Source organism: Phacochoerus africanus, chromosome 8 (genome assembly GCF_016906955.1).
Source record: "Phacochoerus africanus isolate WHEZ1 chromosome 8, ROS_Pafr_v1, whole genome shotgun sequence".
Lineage (NCBI taxonomy): Eukaryota > Metazoa > Chordata > Mammalia > Artiodactyla > Suidae > Phacochoerus > Phacochoerus africanus.
Window position 1 is genome coordinate 31,000,289 of NC_062551.1, and position 17,454 is coordinate 31,017,742.

Below are 17,454 nucleotides of genomic sequence, written 5' to 3' on the forward strand. Positions count from 1 at the left end.
GTTCAAGGCCCAATCTGGGTTTTGGTTGGGTTCAAGTCCCAGTGTGTGTTCTGGCTAGGTTTAGGCTGTTAGGGCTGTCAGTTTCAATCTCACGTTTCGTTTCGGAGGCACTCCAGGGAATAGTGTCACCAACTCTGACCACTCCCCCACCAGGAGGACTCTGAGAACTCTCTCCCCCGTGGGCCCCGCCCAGGCTGAGGACGCAGGCCCACCCACCAGGGTGCAAGGAGAAAAATCACAGGACTTCTCTTGGTTTCTTATTGTGTCCTTATAATATTTTTATTATTTATGAATGTTTTACCATGTCCATGACACATGAGTTACAAGCAGTCACAATATAGCTCCATAGTAACACACAGATAATGGGGTACGCACGAAACAGTATCATTTTTTTCTACACTAGGGGTGCAAGCGAGCAGGTTTGGAGCTGACGTGAAGGGGTAAAGCCAATCAGGTTCACAATAAATGTAGAAATAGGGAGAAAGGGGGGCCACAGAGAGTTCATACCTCGCCTGAGAGAGACAGGATGCTACTAGCTCTTTGCCAGGCCGGGGTGGAGGGGTAGGGCTACCAGGTGTTCTGAATTCTAAAGAGAATGCACACAGTTTTCTTTTGTATGAAATCTCCCAATTTTAAAATATTGGTACCCGCTGAACTAGAACAAGGAACAAACGTCGTGGGGGTTAACTAAAACGCTAGGCTGCTCTGCCCTGCCGGTGACCTCTCTGTGCCCCATACGCCTTATCTACATGATTTCATTTTCTCTCTCCAACGATCCTGCTTGGCAGCGCCCATGGCACATGGAAGTTCTGGGCCCAGGGATCAAACCCGCACCTAGCAGTGACCTGAGCCGCTGGGTCCTTAACCCGGTGAGCCACAGGGGAACTCATCTCTCTTTTACTGATCCAGAGATGGAGGCCCAAGGACATCGGGGAATTTATCCAAAGGTCTCAGAGTCTCAAGTCACACGATGATGAAACCTCAGCTGCTTTGCATAATGTGATCTCTCTGGGGCGAACTCCACGTGAATGACTGACTGAACCTCTCCTTGAACCAGTGAGATGCTGACGGTGGGAGGAGTCTGGCTCTCTGGCTTCCCAACTACGGCAAACAACTACAGGAGGAGTCTGGGGAGGGGGGCTAACTCGTCTCAGGATTTCTGAGGGTCCTCAGAGGGTGGGAGTCAGGTCCAAAAGGGAGTGATGTGTTCATGGCATCACAAGACAAGACTGGCGCAAGGATGGAGGAAGGGAGGGGAGAATGCCTACCGCAGCTCAGCTTACTGATAGATAACAATACTAATATTTACTGGGTATCTAACTACGTGTCAGAAGTTGTTCCTAAGTCTGTAGCTAAGTCAGAAGCCATTCCTAAGTCTGTAGATAGGTTATTTCGTTTCCTCTTCACCTTGCGAGTCGGTGGTGCCTGGAGTATCCCCATTACACAGAAGAGGAAACCAAGGCACGATGACACAACAAAGGTCACAAGCTAGTGGGTGTTTGGATCCAGGCACTGGAAAACCAAAGCCCAATGAACCTCTGTATCGTCTCTCTGCTGTTCCAACATCATCGGGATGGGGTACGAGGGTTCTTCCCACCTCAATTCCACCTGTCACTATGTGTGACGGGGGAATTATAGAAAAATACATGGTATGCTGGCTAAATCCCGGAAGCCATGGAAATAGGGCCGTGTCTCTTCTATTAAGTAGATCATGGAAGCTTCCATAAGACAGGAGGTCAACTTTATTTTAATTTTCAACACCTCTCCATTTCTGTGTGTAGGGTACAGGACTCAAAGCCCAGACTTCTTACTGGGGGCTGTCTTAAGAGAAAGAGTTCACTCTTCCATGAGGCAGTTCTCTTAATTTATTTCACCTGTTGGGGGAGCAGCTCCAGACACGTGGAAAACAATCTCCTGCTCTCAAATTTTTGAGAGAAATACTGGCATGGAGGACTTTCTAGAATGACAAAAATGTTCTGTTTCTAGTATGGTAGCCCCTAGCCCATATGCAGCTCTTAAGCATTTGAAATGTGGCTTGTGCAACTGAGGAATTGAAAGTTTTTTTTTTTTTGGTCTTTTTTAGGGCCACACCCATGGCATATGTTAGTTCCCAGGCTAGGGGTCGAATCAGAGCTGCAGCTGCCAGCCTACACCACAGCAACAGGGGATCCGAGCCGCGTCTGCGACCTACACCACAGCTCACGGCAACCCCGGATTCTTAACCCACTGAGTGAGGCCAGGGATGGAACCAGCATCCTCATGGATACTGGTCAGGCTCATTATCGCTGGGCCACCACAGGAACTCCTGAACTTTTAATTATAATTAAAATTGAATTTAAATTCAAGAAGCCACATCAACCTAGTGGCTGCCATATTGGACTGCACAGCCTCTAAAGGGTGTGGTTGAAAAAAATGGGCTAAATGTCTCTGAGTTCTGACTTCCCTTCAGTGACTCCCTGCCGAGTCTCTGAAAAGGCCTGAGAAGGAGGAAAGTAGGTTAGGTGCCACCACAGGCTTCCCAGGCCTTGCAAGCAGAATGCCTCCCATTTAAAAACTAAGTGGGGAATAGTTTGCGGGGAGATTTCTCATTTAATACCAAATCACTGTCACACTGGGTCACTCTTTAAGCATTTGAGTATTCACAGGCCCCGGGCTAGCTGTTTGCCACTGGGTCTCATGTTCTGTAATCGCAAGGCCAAGTCTACCCACACTGCCCTTGCCTAAGCCCTGGACAAGGTTGGAGGAGAGAAGCCAAAACATATCCTTTCCTCCTCCACCTGAGACTTGGGCTCTTTCTCTAGGGTTTGGCTTCCAGAAGCAGACCTCTGAGTTCGGCCACAGTGTCTGTGAGATCAAACGGCAGAGGCATGGAGGGATCATCCTTTTCCCAATACGGCCGGCATTCTGGCTTCTGGTCCACGGGCAGAGTTCGGGCAATTCGGGACTGGCACCTGGGAGAGTAAGAATAGGCAGTTAATCCCTTGGGAGGAAATGCCCGGAAGACCCAAGCCCACGGGTAAATTGGGGCCACACTGGCCAACGCTCCAGGGACGATCCGCCTTGATGGTGGTGGTGATTTGGAGGGATGCGTTTGGGAAGCGAGAGCAGGTGTGTTTATAGGAAGAAAGACGTGTTCTTCATGGCGCTGGAACTTGTTTTTCTTTCTCCCCCCAATTCCCAGATTTGTATTATCTCTAATGGCTTCGCAGAAGCCAATCATCGTGGAAATTCAGTTACTCTGCCTTTAAAATGGTGAATTATTTTTTCATTATCTCGACTGTTATTTAAAGTGTGTGATTAAGCCATTATCAGATTTAAATGTTTGTGGGATTTCCATGTATTACTAGATTACTGGGAAAGATTAAATTGAATTTACTGCATTAAAACGTCCAAGAATAGATTAAACAATATTACAGACCTGGGATTGACTTTGGAGATTCTGGAGATTTACAAGTGTCCCAGCTTGCCGTGCTCAGAAAAAGGCACTCCAAGGAGAGACCGATTTATAAGGATATATGCAAATAGAGGTTAATAATCATTTCCACTGATGAATAGGTGGGGAAAACTTCCACAAAATTAAATTAAGAGGCTAGCCAGAGTTACTCCCTAAGGAAAACACTTAAATCACGGTTTTTATTAAATGGATTATTCATCAATAGTAGAGAAATTAATTATCATATGCAAGTAAATGATAGTCTCGCAGGAGAAAAGTTGGGGCAACATCACGGCACCTCGACAGGCATCTGCCTCTCAGAGAGACCAGCTTAGTGCAAATCGGTCTGGAAAACCCCAGTGGCTTCGGCTTTACTTTTCTGAACAATAAGGAGCAGTGTGAGGAGAACAGGAATTGCAAGAAGAAACCAAGAATTTCTCTATCATCTTGGAGCACGGGGCGTGGGCTCCAAGCACCTCCAGAAGAGCTGCGTGGTCCTTCCCCACCCACACGCCCACCTTCTCAGCCTTGTTCTCTAGAGAAAGTGGCCATGCCCACCGTCTGTCCTCTGCGTGGGACAAACCATGGAGAGACCAGAGGATGGACTCTCTGGGCCCTCTTTCCAAGCCTGATGGGGGAGAGGGCGCCTAACGAAGAGACATCCTCTTCTCTGGGGAATTATTAATGGTGAGCGGATTCCCCACGGGAAAACATACTTCAACTTTACACCTATTTTCTCGGGTGGTTAATTGCTCTACCGGCATCCTGTGCACTCAATCCGTCGTACATTACACATAACATTCCAATATATCTTCAGCTCTCCGCATCAGGCCCTGATAATAGCGTCTGTTAACATGCACTAAGTACTATTATGTAGCACATCACTTCATAAATAATAAGATTAGCTGACCTCAGGGCCCCAAGAAGAGTAATGTGTTTAAATGTTCTCATTATTTATTTAAAACAAGAATTAAGGCAACAGAAGCTGCTTTTGACAATCCTCTTAGCATAAATATTAAACTGTTTGCACTGATAAGCCCACACAGCACCGGAGAACAGAGGGGGCGTTCTGCAGACGACTTCCTAATCCTAGGTGTTCGAGCCGCTGCCGTGGTTCTCCACGGTTCTAGAGGCGGCCTCTAAATCACAGGAAAGGCATGCGGGGAAATTAATATTCAAGGGAAGCTGTGACTCATTACAAAGGAACCCTGCAAAGCTTTTACACTGGTGCTTTCTCTCTGCCTTGGGGAGTAATGCTCAATTGACCAGGTAGGGAGAGTTATTCCAAATTGAGCATTTCCAGCTCACGGTGGATAAATGATGTGTGCACCCATTATCCTGGTTGGCAGATTAAAGGGCTATGATAAGTGTTGATCCACCTCGGATATCATAAGGTTTGTCAAAAGTCAATAGAGATGCTTTTTCACCTGTCGAGTGGGTTTGGCCCCCCTCATTTTGAGAGAGTATTAAAAATGTGAACCCAGAAGTTTGTGTTTGCAGAAGTTTGCTTACGCTGTACTGGACAAGCTTCTCGGTTTTCTTTTGGGTGAAGTTGCTCCGAATTTCTGCCACTGATCTTCCGTGGAAGGACTGGCTGGGGCGGGGACCGGCCTTCTTCTCACACAGGCCCTGAGCGGCTAGGAGTTGCCCATACCCACTGCCTCGCTCCGGGCTTACAGCTAGAACCCCTTGTGGGATTTCTTCGGGGTCTTAATTCAGATCCTTCTGGATCCCTTAAAAAAACTCTTCCTTGAGGCCCAGCCTTCACTGCCAGACTCTCACTGGTCATGAACGGGCCCGAAGGGTGCTCGCTGTTAGAAGAAACGTATTCACCTATGAGAAAGGATAGTCACCCCCCAACGCAAATCCTGGTGTCTGATGCCACATCATGCCACATGGTGGGACTGATAGAGAAAGGCTGTAGAATGACCTGAAGGCATATCCCCCTTTGAGCATTTCTCTGGCTCAAACCATTCTGCCTCTCTTCCATTGGAATGTTCTCAGGTGGAAAAGCACAGTGGTCAAGAGTGGGAGCTGCGGGTACCCTGGGCAAGTTTGTTTCTTTCTCTCTTCCTTCCTTTCTTGTTTCTTTTCTTCCGTCCTTCCTCCCTCCCTCCCTTCCTTTCTCTCTTTCCAGGGATCGAATCTGAGCCACAGCTGTGACCTGAGTCACCGGAGACAACACGGGATCCTTAACGCACTGCACCACAGCAAGCGGGAACTCTGGGCAAGTTTCTTATCTGTCCAGTGGGAATGAGGAGCAGGAGGGGAAGGATGATCACAGTGCCTAACTTACAGGCTGGGTGTGAAGGTTAAATGAATGAATGCATGTGAAGTGCTTAGCACACTGCCTGGCACACGGTAAGCCCTCAATAATTATTACATACAATTGTCGCCACTGTTACTTCTTCTGCGAGTCCCAGTGACCAAGGGAGGCTGCCTGACCCACCTGTGGCCATCCCCTCCCTTCAGCTCTCCAGAGCCGGTGGCTTCTGGACCGGTTCTTGCTAGGGGAAGCGCTGCAGATAACAGAAGCAGCTCTTTCCCGCTTGAATCAAATTGAGTCTGCAGCCGAATCCCATCCCAATGTGACATTCCAGGACGCCGAGGCTTATATATTCAAGCTGCTACAACTCTCCAGGGACGGGCGAAACGGCTCAGATTCAGAAAGACCTAGCGGTTGTTCCCAAGACCCAGAATTCATAAAAGGCGCTGTTGTTGGACTTTCTGAGTGGCGGGCGTTTCAGACCGACTTGGGATGAGCAGGAAATAAAGGTGCACTGTTTCTCAGCACACATACTCCTCAGCTCTCGGTAAAATCAAGGGGCTCCAAGTTGTCTTAAGAAATGTTTTAGGGGAGTTCCTGTCGTGGCGCAGTGGTTAACGAATCCGACTAGGAACCATGAGGTTGCGGGTTCGATCCCTGCCCTTGCTCAGTGGGTTAACGATCCGGCGTTGCCGTGAGCTGTGGTGTAGGTTGCAGACGCGGCTCGGATCCCGTATTGCTGTGGTTCTGGCGTAGGCCGGTGGCTACAGCTCTGATTCAACCCCTAGCCTGGGAACCTCCATATGCCGCGGAAGCGGCCCAAGAAATAGCAACAACAACAACAACCAAAAAAGACAAAAAAAAAAAAAGAAATGTTTTAGGAATCCTGGCAGTGGAGGCCATTCACTGCCTTGTGTCTATTCCCCCTTTCTCAAGGAAGATTCTAATTTTCCCATGGAGGATCCATCCCGTCCCCAAGCTTAGCCACAGGGTTTGGGTGGGACCGGCTGCACCTCCACAGCCAGGGGGAGAGCCTTGACTAGTTTCACCTCATCAGCAACCCCATTCTCCCAGCCCCAGAGAGGGGTTGGGGGGGGGGGGCACATGACCCAGTCCGGGGCAAGACTGAGGGAGTAAATCAAAGGACTGGTCTGGGAGCTAAAGGAAAAGACCTCCTTATCCTATTAGCATGTGGGATCTGGAACCACCACAGTCACTTTGCTACCACGCAGCAAGGAGCTGGGTCCTGGGTCACAAGGTTTGAATAGCTGGATTGAGCCTCCCCTGAAGCCAGGTAGGCTTACTTTTTCATTTATTTTATTTTTTTGCTTTTTAGGGTCACATCTACAGCCTATGGAAGTTCCTAGGCTAAGGGTGGAATCAGAGCTGTAGCTGCCAGCCTACACTACAGCCACAGCAACGCGTGATCCGAACCGCATCTGCGACCTACATCGCAGCTCACGGCAACACGGGATCCCTGACCCATTGAGGGAGGCCAACGATGGGACCCACATCCTCATGGAAACTAGTCAGATTCGTTTCCGCTGCACCACAGTGGGAACTCCTAGATTTTTTTCCGTTTCACGAGCTTGTTATTGTCTGTGTCAGGTTTTACCGGCACTTGCAACCCAAGGTGTCTTGGCTGATATGCCACCCATGCATCCCATCTCTCCATGACCTCTCACCTTTTACAGCATCCATTGTCATGGTCCTGCCTGCCAAGTGGATGCCGATGTTCCTGCTAATGTGGCACTACTGCTGATGTGGTGCAGTGTGTGCAGGGATCATCTGGGTTGGAGACATGAAATCCCTGGCCTTTGTTTTAGGTTGAGATAGTATTTCTATTGGAGCCAAATTTCTACCCAGAAAACAAGAGAGTGCTGGCATCATCTACACTGGCTTTTGCGTGAAAAGAAGCCAGTTTTTTGTTTATTTTGGCTGCACCAGCAGCATGCGGAAGTTCCTGGGCCAGTGATCAAACCCAAGCCACTGCAGTGACAGTGCTGGATCTCAACCCGCTGAGCCACCAGGAAACTTTGAAAAGACGAGTTTTAATGACGAGAGCTGTATGATCTTTCTAAAGAAAGCTAAAAAAGCTTTTCTAAACTCAGTGTTCCAAGGATAGTAGATCATTCTGAAGCCGGCTAAACAGTAAGAAAACTCAGCTAAACATTAAGACAGTTAAAGTTTCCCTCTTTCGATCTTGTCCTTTCCACTCCCATCCTAAAGAAAAATCCTCTCGCGAATGCTTGGGGTTAGCAAATAAACTTGGATCAACTCAGAAAACTCTGCTTCTTTTACGGAATATTACAAGGGGAGCAGAGGCAAATTATATATACTTCTTGCTCCTTCCCAAATTCACATTATTTTTTTTAATAATGATTTTAATTTTTTTCCATTATAGCTGGTTTACTGTGTTCTGTCAATTTTCTACTATAAGCAAGGTGACCCAGTTACACATACATATATGCACATTCTTTTTTCTCACTTTATCCTGCTCCATCATAAGTAACTAGATATAGTTCCCAGTGCTCTACAGCAGGATCCCATTGCTTATCCATTCCAAAGGCAATACTTTGCATCTGTTAACCCCAGATTCCCAAACCATCCCACTCTCCACCACTCCCCCTCGGCAACCACAAGTCTGTTCTCCAAGTCCATGATTTTCTTTTCTGTGGCAAGGTTCATTTGTGCCGTATATTAGATTCTAGATATAAGTGATATCATACGGTATTTGTCTTTCTGACTTACTTCACTGAGTATGAGAGTCTCCTGTTCCATCCATGTTGCTGCCAATGGCATTATTTTGTTCTTTTAAAATTTACATTATTTCAACTCAAAGGACTGTAGAAGCCACCCTCCAGACTCTTGCTACTTAGGAAAGGGTTTCCCCAAAGGACCTAGCGATGTAACAGGAAGCAACTGAAAGGTGTCACACTGGCTGGCCCACCCCTAGATTGCCCAGAGGTCCCCCTTATCTTCTCCCACAGGTGTCACTCCTGCAGGGCCCCAGTGCCGGCTGATTTCCCCAGGGCTACACTTCTATTTGGATGGTCGGGATTGCAGCCACATTAGTGAAGGACGGTGGCCATGCTGAAATTAACCACTTTAGCTAAAGTGTGTGTTAATTATGGGTATGCAAGCAGTCAATAAAAGGTTAATGCAAGAGTCAAAGGATAAATTTCTCCCCTTATTGCATCACTTCACAGCCTAAATGACTAACATTACACTTTGTGTTTTTAATCAATAGGTTTTACAGTAATGTGCTGGTCATTGATTTTAAGAAAACACATACGGGCTTCCTCCTTGTCCCTAAATTTTGCGACAAATAAAGGACAGGTAACCTTTTCATTCCTCTTGAGGAAATGATACAGATTTTGGGAGAAATGGTTCCTGCTAAAAGACTCATGGGGATAAGCAAGCTTAATAAAAAGGACAAAAAACCAGAACTTGATGGAGAAAGATTACCAAATGCAGGCCACAGAGGCGAGAAGAAAAATAAAACCCCGGAGAGAGAATTCTTTAATGCGAAAGAAGAGAGTAACTACTGTTAAAATAAGTTCATTCTATATAAGCATCCCGAAGAATCTCAACCCACAGCACTGTTTCACTCAATGTGCCCAAGAAACTGAGCCAGATGGGGAGGCAGAGGTATCTGATTCTCATTTCTTGTGAGGGCTGCCCTGCCCCGGCTTAATCCAATGGCAGGTGGAGCTTGGGGGAGGTGGAGGGGGGGGCCTGGATTCCTGGCTGGCTGCTTTTTCCACCACATTCCATCTCTCCTAGATTCCTATTTGGACCCAAATGGGCCCTGTCCCTTGACTGCTCAGCTATTCTTGCCAAGTTCAGATAAACCAGGAGATTCCAAACCAATTCAGGGAAGAAGGAAGCAAAATGGTTCTTTCCCCGCCTCCCCCAGCACTTTTAGGACAATTATTCCCACAAGTGAGGGACAAAACTTTTTCTTCTTTGCATTTTAACGACTCTGAGGTTCTCAGAGCATAAGTACCTATTGTCTAGAGGAATAAAAGATACATCTTCATCTCTTAAGAGCATAAACTACTTCTAATTAAACAGCTGGCCATTGTTGTCCTCAGGGCATCAGTTTTAGGAATCCTCTGTGGGTACCAACACCCATGGGAACTCCAGTCCCTTACAGTTGGCCCCCTGTAGCCTCAGGTTCTGGGTTGACAGGAGGGCCAACTGTGTGTTTACTGAGAAAACACTCCATCTATAAGGGGACCTGCTTAGTTCAAACTTTTTCAAGGGTCAACTGTATTTCTGGGGGGACCTTGAGACAAATCCCTCAACCTCTTAGTTTCCTCTGCTGTTGCATGAAGTTGATGTTTCACTGCTTCACTAGATTATATAAAGATAAAATTAAATAATGTATACATAAAAGCCCTTTAAAATATGTAAACTACCAACACAAATGCAGCATCATACCTCAAGAGCCCCTTCCTATGTAACACAAGTCCTATTTTTATTTCTTCCCTTTTTTACAGCCACACCTATGGCATATGGAAATTCCCTGGCTACTATGGGTTGAATGGGAGCTACAGCCACAGGCCTACACCACAGCCACAGCAACACCTGATCTGAGCTGCTTCTGTGACCCAGGCCATAGCATGTGGCAACACAGGATCCTTAATCCACAGGAGTGAGGCCAGGGATTGAACCCGCATGCTCACGGAGACATCAGGTCCTTAACTCGATGCGCCATAATAGGAACGCTACCAGTTCGATTTTTAAAACACAGCCGATTAGGCAACACTGGCTAGGGGGAGTCTATAATGGTTAAAAATAAGTGTGTGTGTGTGGGGGGGAGAATCAACTACATGCATCCAGATAATAGAATACAATGCAGCCATTAAAAATAATGTATCAGTGGAGTTCCCTGGTGGTTTAGTGGATTCAGGATCCAGCGTTGTCACTGCTATGGCTTGGGTTGCTGCTGTGGCATGGGTTCCATCCTTGGCCCAGGAACTTCTGCATGCTGCAGCCAAAAAGAAAAGAAGCTTAAAAAGAATAAATGTGGAAGACATCACAATTCTAAAGATGAACAATTTAGACTCACAACTTCATCAGAAGATAACCAAGGACTGAAACATGGCACTCTTCCTCAAGTCAGCATTTTTTTCTGGAGTTTTAATGTGTGAGGAGGAGTTGACAGTCAAGTTACTTAGGAGCCTCTGTTAGGGTGTCAGCCACATCAGAATACATTCCCCCAAACAGTGTCAACCAGCACGGAGGCCTCACTCGGGCAGAAAAGCCTGAGGTGGTATCACATCAAGTCGACCTTTGACCTGCAAAACCTAACTGCCGGGACAAGCATGAAAAAAAGGGGGAAATAACGATGTTTTAAAGGGACAGCACTCTCCTCAATGGCCTTCCGCGCTCTGGAGGGAGCCGGAGACCACATGGGACCTGGTGTCCTCCAGTCTCCGTCTCTCTGGGCCCAGCAGAGTCGCAGCATCTTGCCACGCAGAGCGATCCCAGGGTTCAATGAAAAGTTACTTTGTTCATATAACACGGGATCTAAATCCCTGAGTGCTTTATGTATGACTTCAAGGATTCCGCGAATGACTCTGAGTCTCCATAGCATCTACTTTAAACATGACACTTCAAATCTCCCCTTCAGAGGCCGCTCCACTGCACCGTGTTCATGGTCTCGCTATGCTTCCCCCGCACAACCTGTCTGAGGGGTGAGAAGGGCGTGCAGTCCCGGTTATAATCATCCACCCTGGACACGCCAAATCCTTTGAGAAGAGACGAGTGAATGGCTTTATCGTTTGTCTTCTTGGACTTTTGGTTACTGCCGTTGTGGCTCTGTGGACCACGTGGCAGAGAAAGAGCTATCCTGTCACACCTATCACCATGGTTTACTCTGACAAAGCTGCTTTTCTAAAATCAGCTTGTGTGATGTGTGTACCTCAGTTTACTTACGGCAGAGCCACGCAGCAAAACCAACTCCTGAGAGCTCCAACAAAGGACACCCTCGCTTTCTCTCTGAAAGGCTTTTCACCGCTTGCCTCTCTGCCACATGCTCGTGTTCCCAGATCAGTAAACTCAACACACATCAGAGTGGGGAAAGACCACACTTTGGCCCATGGGTCAGCTGGTCAGCTTTTTTTTTGGGGGGGGGGGGTGTCAATACACCTTTTTAGCAGGTAGTAGTTTTTCAGCCATGACCACTTGAGAAGCCAGACTTGACTTTCGGTTCTGTAAGGATCTGCTTTTGGCCTCACATTTCAGAGAAGAAGGGAGAAGGCTTAACATAAGAGAGTTTGCCTAGATGCTCTAAGAACCAAACATCCCCCAGATGCTTTTGAACACAGGATAATGCCATGCGGTCACCTGGATAACCAGCCATTTTTGCAACAAACCATTGCGCCCGTTCAGCGTGGAGGACCCTGTGGTCCAGACCTTAGTCAGTCAGCATGTTTATGGAGTACCTACTGTGAGCCCTCAAAGGGAGGAAGAGGGAACAGCCCTGGGAAGAGCTCAGGCAAAGCCGGGCTGTGCAAACAGCCGTGTTCTCCACATTTGTTTGGAACCCAGCATTTTCTTTTTCTTTTTGTCTTTTTGCCTTTTTTCTAGGGCCGCTTCCCGCGGCACATGGACGTTCCCAGGCTATAGGGGTCCAATTGGAACTGTAACCGCCGACGTACACCACAGCTCATGGCAACGCTGGAGCCTTAACCCACTGAGTAAGGCCAGGGATCGAACCCACAACCTCATGGTTCCTAGTCGGATTCGTTAACCACTGAGCCACAACAGGAACTCCGGAACCCAACATTTTCAACATAAACAACAGTTTTCCCAGATCCCAATTCTTCTTGACACCAAAAAGTATCTACCATTTCTCTGAAAGATAGTATTAATATACTATATAGCCCCGGAACCATGAAGAGCAGGGCGTTTGGTTTTGTTGAATGACAATATTTCGAGTTTCAACTTGGGATCCAAGGAGAAATTTCCTCTGACAAGGTTTTTTTTCAGTCATCCTGCATATGGAGCCAGGGCTTCGTCCCATTTCAGATCACTGCTAGGAGCTCCTCCGATCTAAGGCAAAGGCTCCCCCAAAGAGAAGCCCCTGGGGTGAGGGATGAGGGGCTCAGACAGTACCTCCAAGAGGTCGAGAGAGGAAGAGACAAAGTTGAGGGGCTTCTTGCTGGTATAAACAGCAGGGACACTTTTTGGCAGTGGAATGGCTCAAAGGCATCGCTGCTCTGGCAGGGGCCAGGAGGATGCCTCTCTGCTTTCCCCATTATCTGTACTATTTGCTGCCTCCTCTGGGGTATCTTCCCAACCCACGTGACTGTACTGTGTGACCCTCACATCCCCTCACCCCTCTCCTCGTTTTTCAGAGGTTTTCATTGCTACAGGAGATTCTATAAAGAAATTCTATCTGATGCCAATGTGTCCTTGAGGACAACTCCTCTCAGACCAAAGGAATAGCAATGATGCTAATAGAAACATTAAAAAGAGCCTGTATATATGCCAAGTGTCATGCAGTGTCTACGTCTTCTAATCAAATGTTTGTCCTCAAACAGAAAAGGAGGCCCAGAGGATTGACTAACTTGTCCAAGGTTTCACAGCTAAAGAAAGAATAGGGTCTGGATTCAGCAAAATGGTCTGATTCCAAATCTTGAACCCTTTGCACTATTCCAAAATAAAAGCATCTAAAGAATCATTTCGGGTCCTTGCTATAAACAGTTTTCCAAAGGCATCTAGCCTCAAGCTAGGTTCCCCCAGGGAAGTTCCTGTCCATGTGAATTTTCACAAGTGACTCTTCATGAATACGTTTTTTTCTTTTTAGGGCCGCACCTGCGGCACATGGAAGTTCCCAGGCTAGGGGTCGAATCAGAGCTACAGCTGCCAGCCGACGTCACAGCCACAGCAACACCAGATCCAAGCCATGTCTGAGACCTACACCACAGCTCACAGCAAACACCAGATCCTTAACTCACTGGGGGAGACCAGGGATCGAACCCTCATCTTCATGGATACCAGTTGGGTTCTTAAACAGCTGAGCCAAGCAGGAACGCCCACAGGTGACTCTACAGACTGGACCAGTTTGCAAAAACACTGCACCATCTTAACCTGCCACAGAGGACCACGAGGTGCTGCAGGTGGAATGTGGGGGTTGGTGGTGGGCATCTTTGGGCCCATAGAGAATTCACATTAAATTCACCTCCATTTCAGAGGATACTGGAGTTAGGGTCAGTTCTTGTAGATCCTCAACTTGACCCCCTAGGCAGGCAACTGGTGACTTTGCAGGGTCTGGCACGGAGATCAGGCCCCCTGGAGTCCTTCCCCCATCTCAGGCATATGCCGGTAGGCCCGGGGAGCCACTTACCACGTGCGACTGCTTGGCCCACCGCTGCGGTGTAAACCCAGGAGGTGGAGGGTTGAGGACAACTTTATCCCCGGCTTCATTTGTCGGCTTGTCAGTTACATAATGAGAGTGATGAATGGGCTACCTTGACAGCTGAACATTTAGGAGCTGCTGACCTTTGATCCCTGGTCACATGATAGGGTCACCTGAAACTTGCCTGACTTCTACCTGGCCCAGGGTAACAATATAAAGGTCAAATCAGCTGGACGATTATATGAATTGCATCTGAGGCAGCCTGGTTGGGAGTTTTAAGAGAGGCCGGGTTGGGTTCCCCAGCACACAAAGCTGTGGAACCACTGCAGAAATGTGCTCGACAAAAGATATACAATTTCAAAGCAGTCTAGAGTAACTTTCCTTGCAAGGGAATAGAATGAACTCATTATTTTTAAAGGGCAACAATGAAAACAAACACTTTGGAAGAAAATATATTCTGCCTGTGACTCTGCCATTGGGAGAGAAAGCATACAAGCATGTGCCTTAATGAGTGATATTAATGCTATACCTGCAACATGGCAGAAGGTCCAATTTGATGCAATTACGGGAACAAAATCCCCACCGGGTAGTATCAAGCCCTCCTTTCAGCCATGGAATATGGTCTCTCTGCTGTCCTCTGTCAGCACAGGCCCCCACAAAGGACCCTGATGTGCACCAAAGATAACCCTTTCCAAACTTCGTGACTTCCCCGTTGCTTGAAACTTAAGTTTGTACGGGACGGTCACAAACTTCAGAAAGACTCCAGAATAACTCACGGGCAGAAATTCAAGGCAGCTGTGATTTTCAGATGTACCCTAACGTTTTAAAAAGTGTTTCTTCTCGCAGACCTGAAGATTTTGCTTTTTGACTCTCTGGTTAAATTCCATTTACTGAGCATCAGAGAACAGCCATCACCCAGGTAATAAACACGGTTACGAAAACGAAAACTCAAAGGCCAACGCCACTGATTTCCAGCAGTTAGAAACGTCATAACCCATGGAAGAAGCAGACATTACAGGTGAATCTGATTTACATCAAGCGCTTGTTTCCTCCAAAGGATTTTTCCCTGCAAAATCAAAGACCGACAGACAGACTGCCATCGCAGTGTAATCCATTCATACTCTTGAGAGATGAGCAAAGCAAAGGACAATGGCTTACAGAAGAAAAGGCCAGCTGTTCTGCCTTTGGAATGCTCATTTGAGTTGTAAGCTGTGAAATAAATTTGAGTTGATGGTTCTCCCATCTGCTCACCTGTCAGTCTATTTCCACTGTGCTGCTGTTTTTAGAAATACTTCCGTGTAACCTGCCTAATTGGTTTTTGGATGCCGAGAAACATTTCCCAAGTTTATTTTAACCTTAGACAGTACACGAGGCTACTGGGCCTTTGTTTCTCTTCTCTTCTTTAAGAACATTCACTAATAGGTCAAGAGCACTTACACAGAAAACTCGGTGGAGCCCCAAACCAACAGTCAGAATGCAGAATTACAGAGAAGATGGTGAGCCAAAAGAGAATGCCAATTGATCAAGGGCATCCCAGTCTTCTGATGAATTTATGCTTTGCGCTGGTTTGAAAGCTGAGTTCAGGTCAAAATTCTTACAATGGAACAACGTGGTAAATCAACTCTGCTTCAATAAAACTTTATTAAAAAAGGAAGAAAAAAAAATCTTAGGATGGTCCATGCGTCTCTGCATGATCCACCCCTTTTCCCACCCCTATGCCGTGACCTCTCTCTCCACTTGGCCCGCTGTTCACTTCGCGCAGTCCTACTGGCTTATCTGCTCTTCCTTGAACAGACAAAGAACGGTCTCGGGGCTTTCCTATCTCCTGCTTCTTCAGCCTTGAAAACTCTTCCCCTAAGATAACCGTGTGGCCCGCTGCCCTACGCCTTCAGGCCATACTGCCCCAACACCATCCATCCAGTGAGGCCTTCCCTGACTGTCCTACTTAAGTCAGCGACATCTCCCCTTCCTCTGCACCCAACCCCCCACACGCCCCGCTCCCCACCTTCTCCTCCTGCCCCATTTCCTTCACAGTACTTGATACCATTTGGGGGTATGCGTGTGTGTATAGAGTAAGCTCCTCTTTAACTCATTGCTGCTGTATCCTCCAAGCCTAGAGCACTGTAGCCACAGTAAACACAGCGGGATGCACAAATGGCTAAAAGCAACTCACATCTGACCTTGCAACCATGCTTCCTTAACACAGAAGTCATCTCTCCGCAATATCACCAATTTTACGATAATGACAATATAAGTACAAGACACCATCAAAGGACAAATAATAGTATTGTTATTACCCATTGACAAGGGAGACGAGACTGTAGAAAGAAAATCGGTCTGGGAATTCAAGACCCAGCTCTGTCACTACCCTATCCTGTGACCTTGGGCAAAACATTGACTTTCTGCTCATCTGAATCAGATCTATAAAATGAAGGGTTCGGTGAGACAAACATCATTAAAAGATTGGGATTTTATATCTAAATAATTATGGTTTACCTGCACATACTTTATCTCAGGTGACCCTCACTCCTCACTACTCCGGAAGAAAATAAAGGTGTCCCAGCTGGGTAGATTAGAACACGGAGGCCTTGCTCCAGGTCACGTGGCTGGTAAGTCACGTTGCTGGGATGGAACCTTGGGTCATTTGCTAGTTCAGTGTTTTTCCATGAAACTGTGCTTCCTCTGTTGGTAGAACTGGAAGTATATCAGTCACTGTTAACTCTGATTCAAAACCTATTATTGCAGGCAAATTCTAACCCCCTTGAGATAACACATGTGTATCAAAGATCCCACTGGGAACTATTCTACTCTAGCCCAAGAATCCCTGGGTTCTCTAACTGCCGTTTCATTTCAAGATTTTTCATAATAAACGGCTCCATCTGCCTATGGATGTTTTATGACAGGAACAAAATTATATTTCAGTGTAGCTCTTTGGCAGAAGGGCAAGAAGTCTGAGCAACTAACTGTAGCATCACGACTGTTATGCTAACAAGGCCCCTGAACTCCAAAGACATCAGAAATGCCCTCATCTTAAATCCAAAGCAAATCTGCATTTTTTTTTTTTTTTGTCTATTTGCTATTTCTTGGGCCGCTTCCGCGGCATATGGAGGTTCCCAGGCTAGGGGTCTAATCGGAGCTGTAGCCACCAGCCTAAGCCAGAGCCACAGCAACGCGGGATCCGAGCCGCGTCTGCAACCTACACCACAGCTCACGGCAACGCCGGATCGTCAACCCACTGAGCAAGGGCAGGGACTGAAATCGCAACCTCATGGTTCCTAGTCGGATTCGTTAACCACTGCGCCACGATGGGAACTCCGCAAATCTGCATTTTACACCCCTAGGAACTGAATGACACTGTTTCTGCAGCTAACGTTTAGAAAT

At 47.1% G+C, this 17,454-nt stretch overlaps 1 protein-coding gene across 1 annotated transcript in view; it reads right to left on the reverse strand.

Moving 5' to 3' along the window:
- Positions 1-253: 253 nt before the first annotated feature.
- FTO (FTO alpha-ketoglutarate dependent dioxygenase) overlaps positions 254-17,454 on the reverse strand; it is a 389,974-nt gene continuing 372,773 nt past the window's right edge. The window contains exon 9 of the mRNA XM_047789791.1: positions 254-2,951. Within this exon, the coding sequence (XP_047645747.1) occupies positions 2,798-2,951 (154 nt within the window). The 3' untranslated portion in view covers positions 254-2,797. The remainder of the gene's footprint in view (positions 2,952-17,454) is intronic.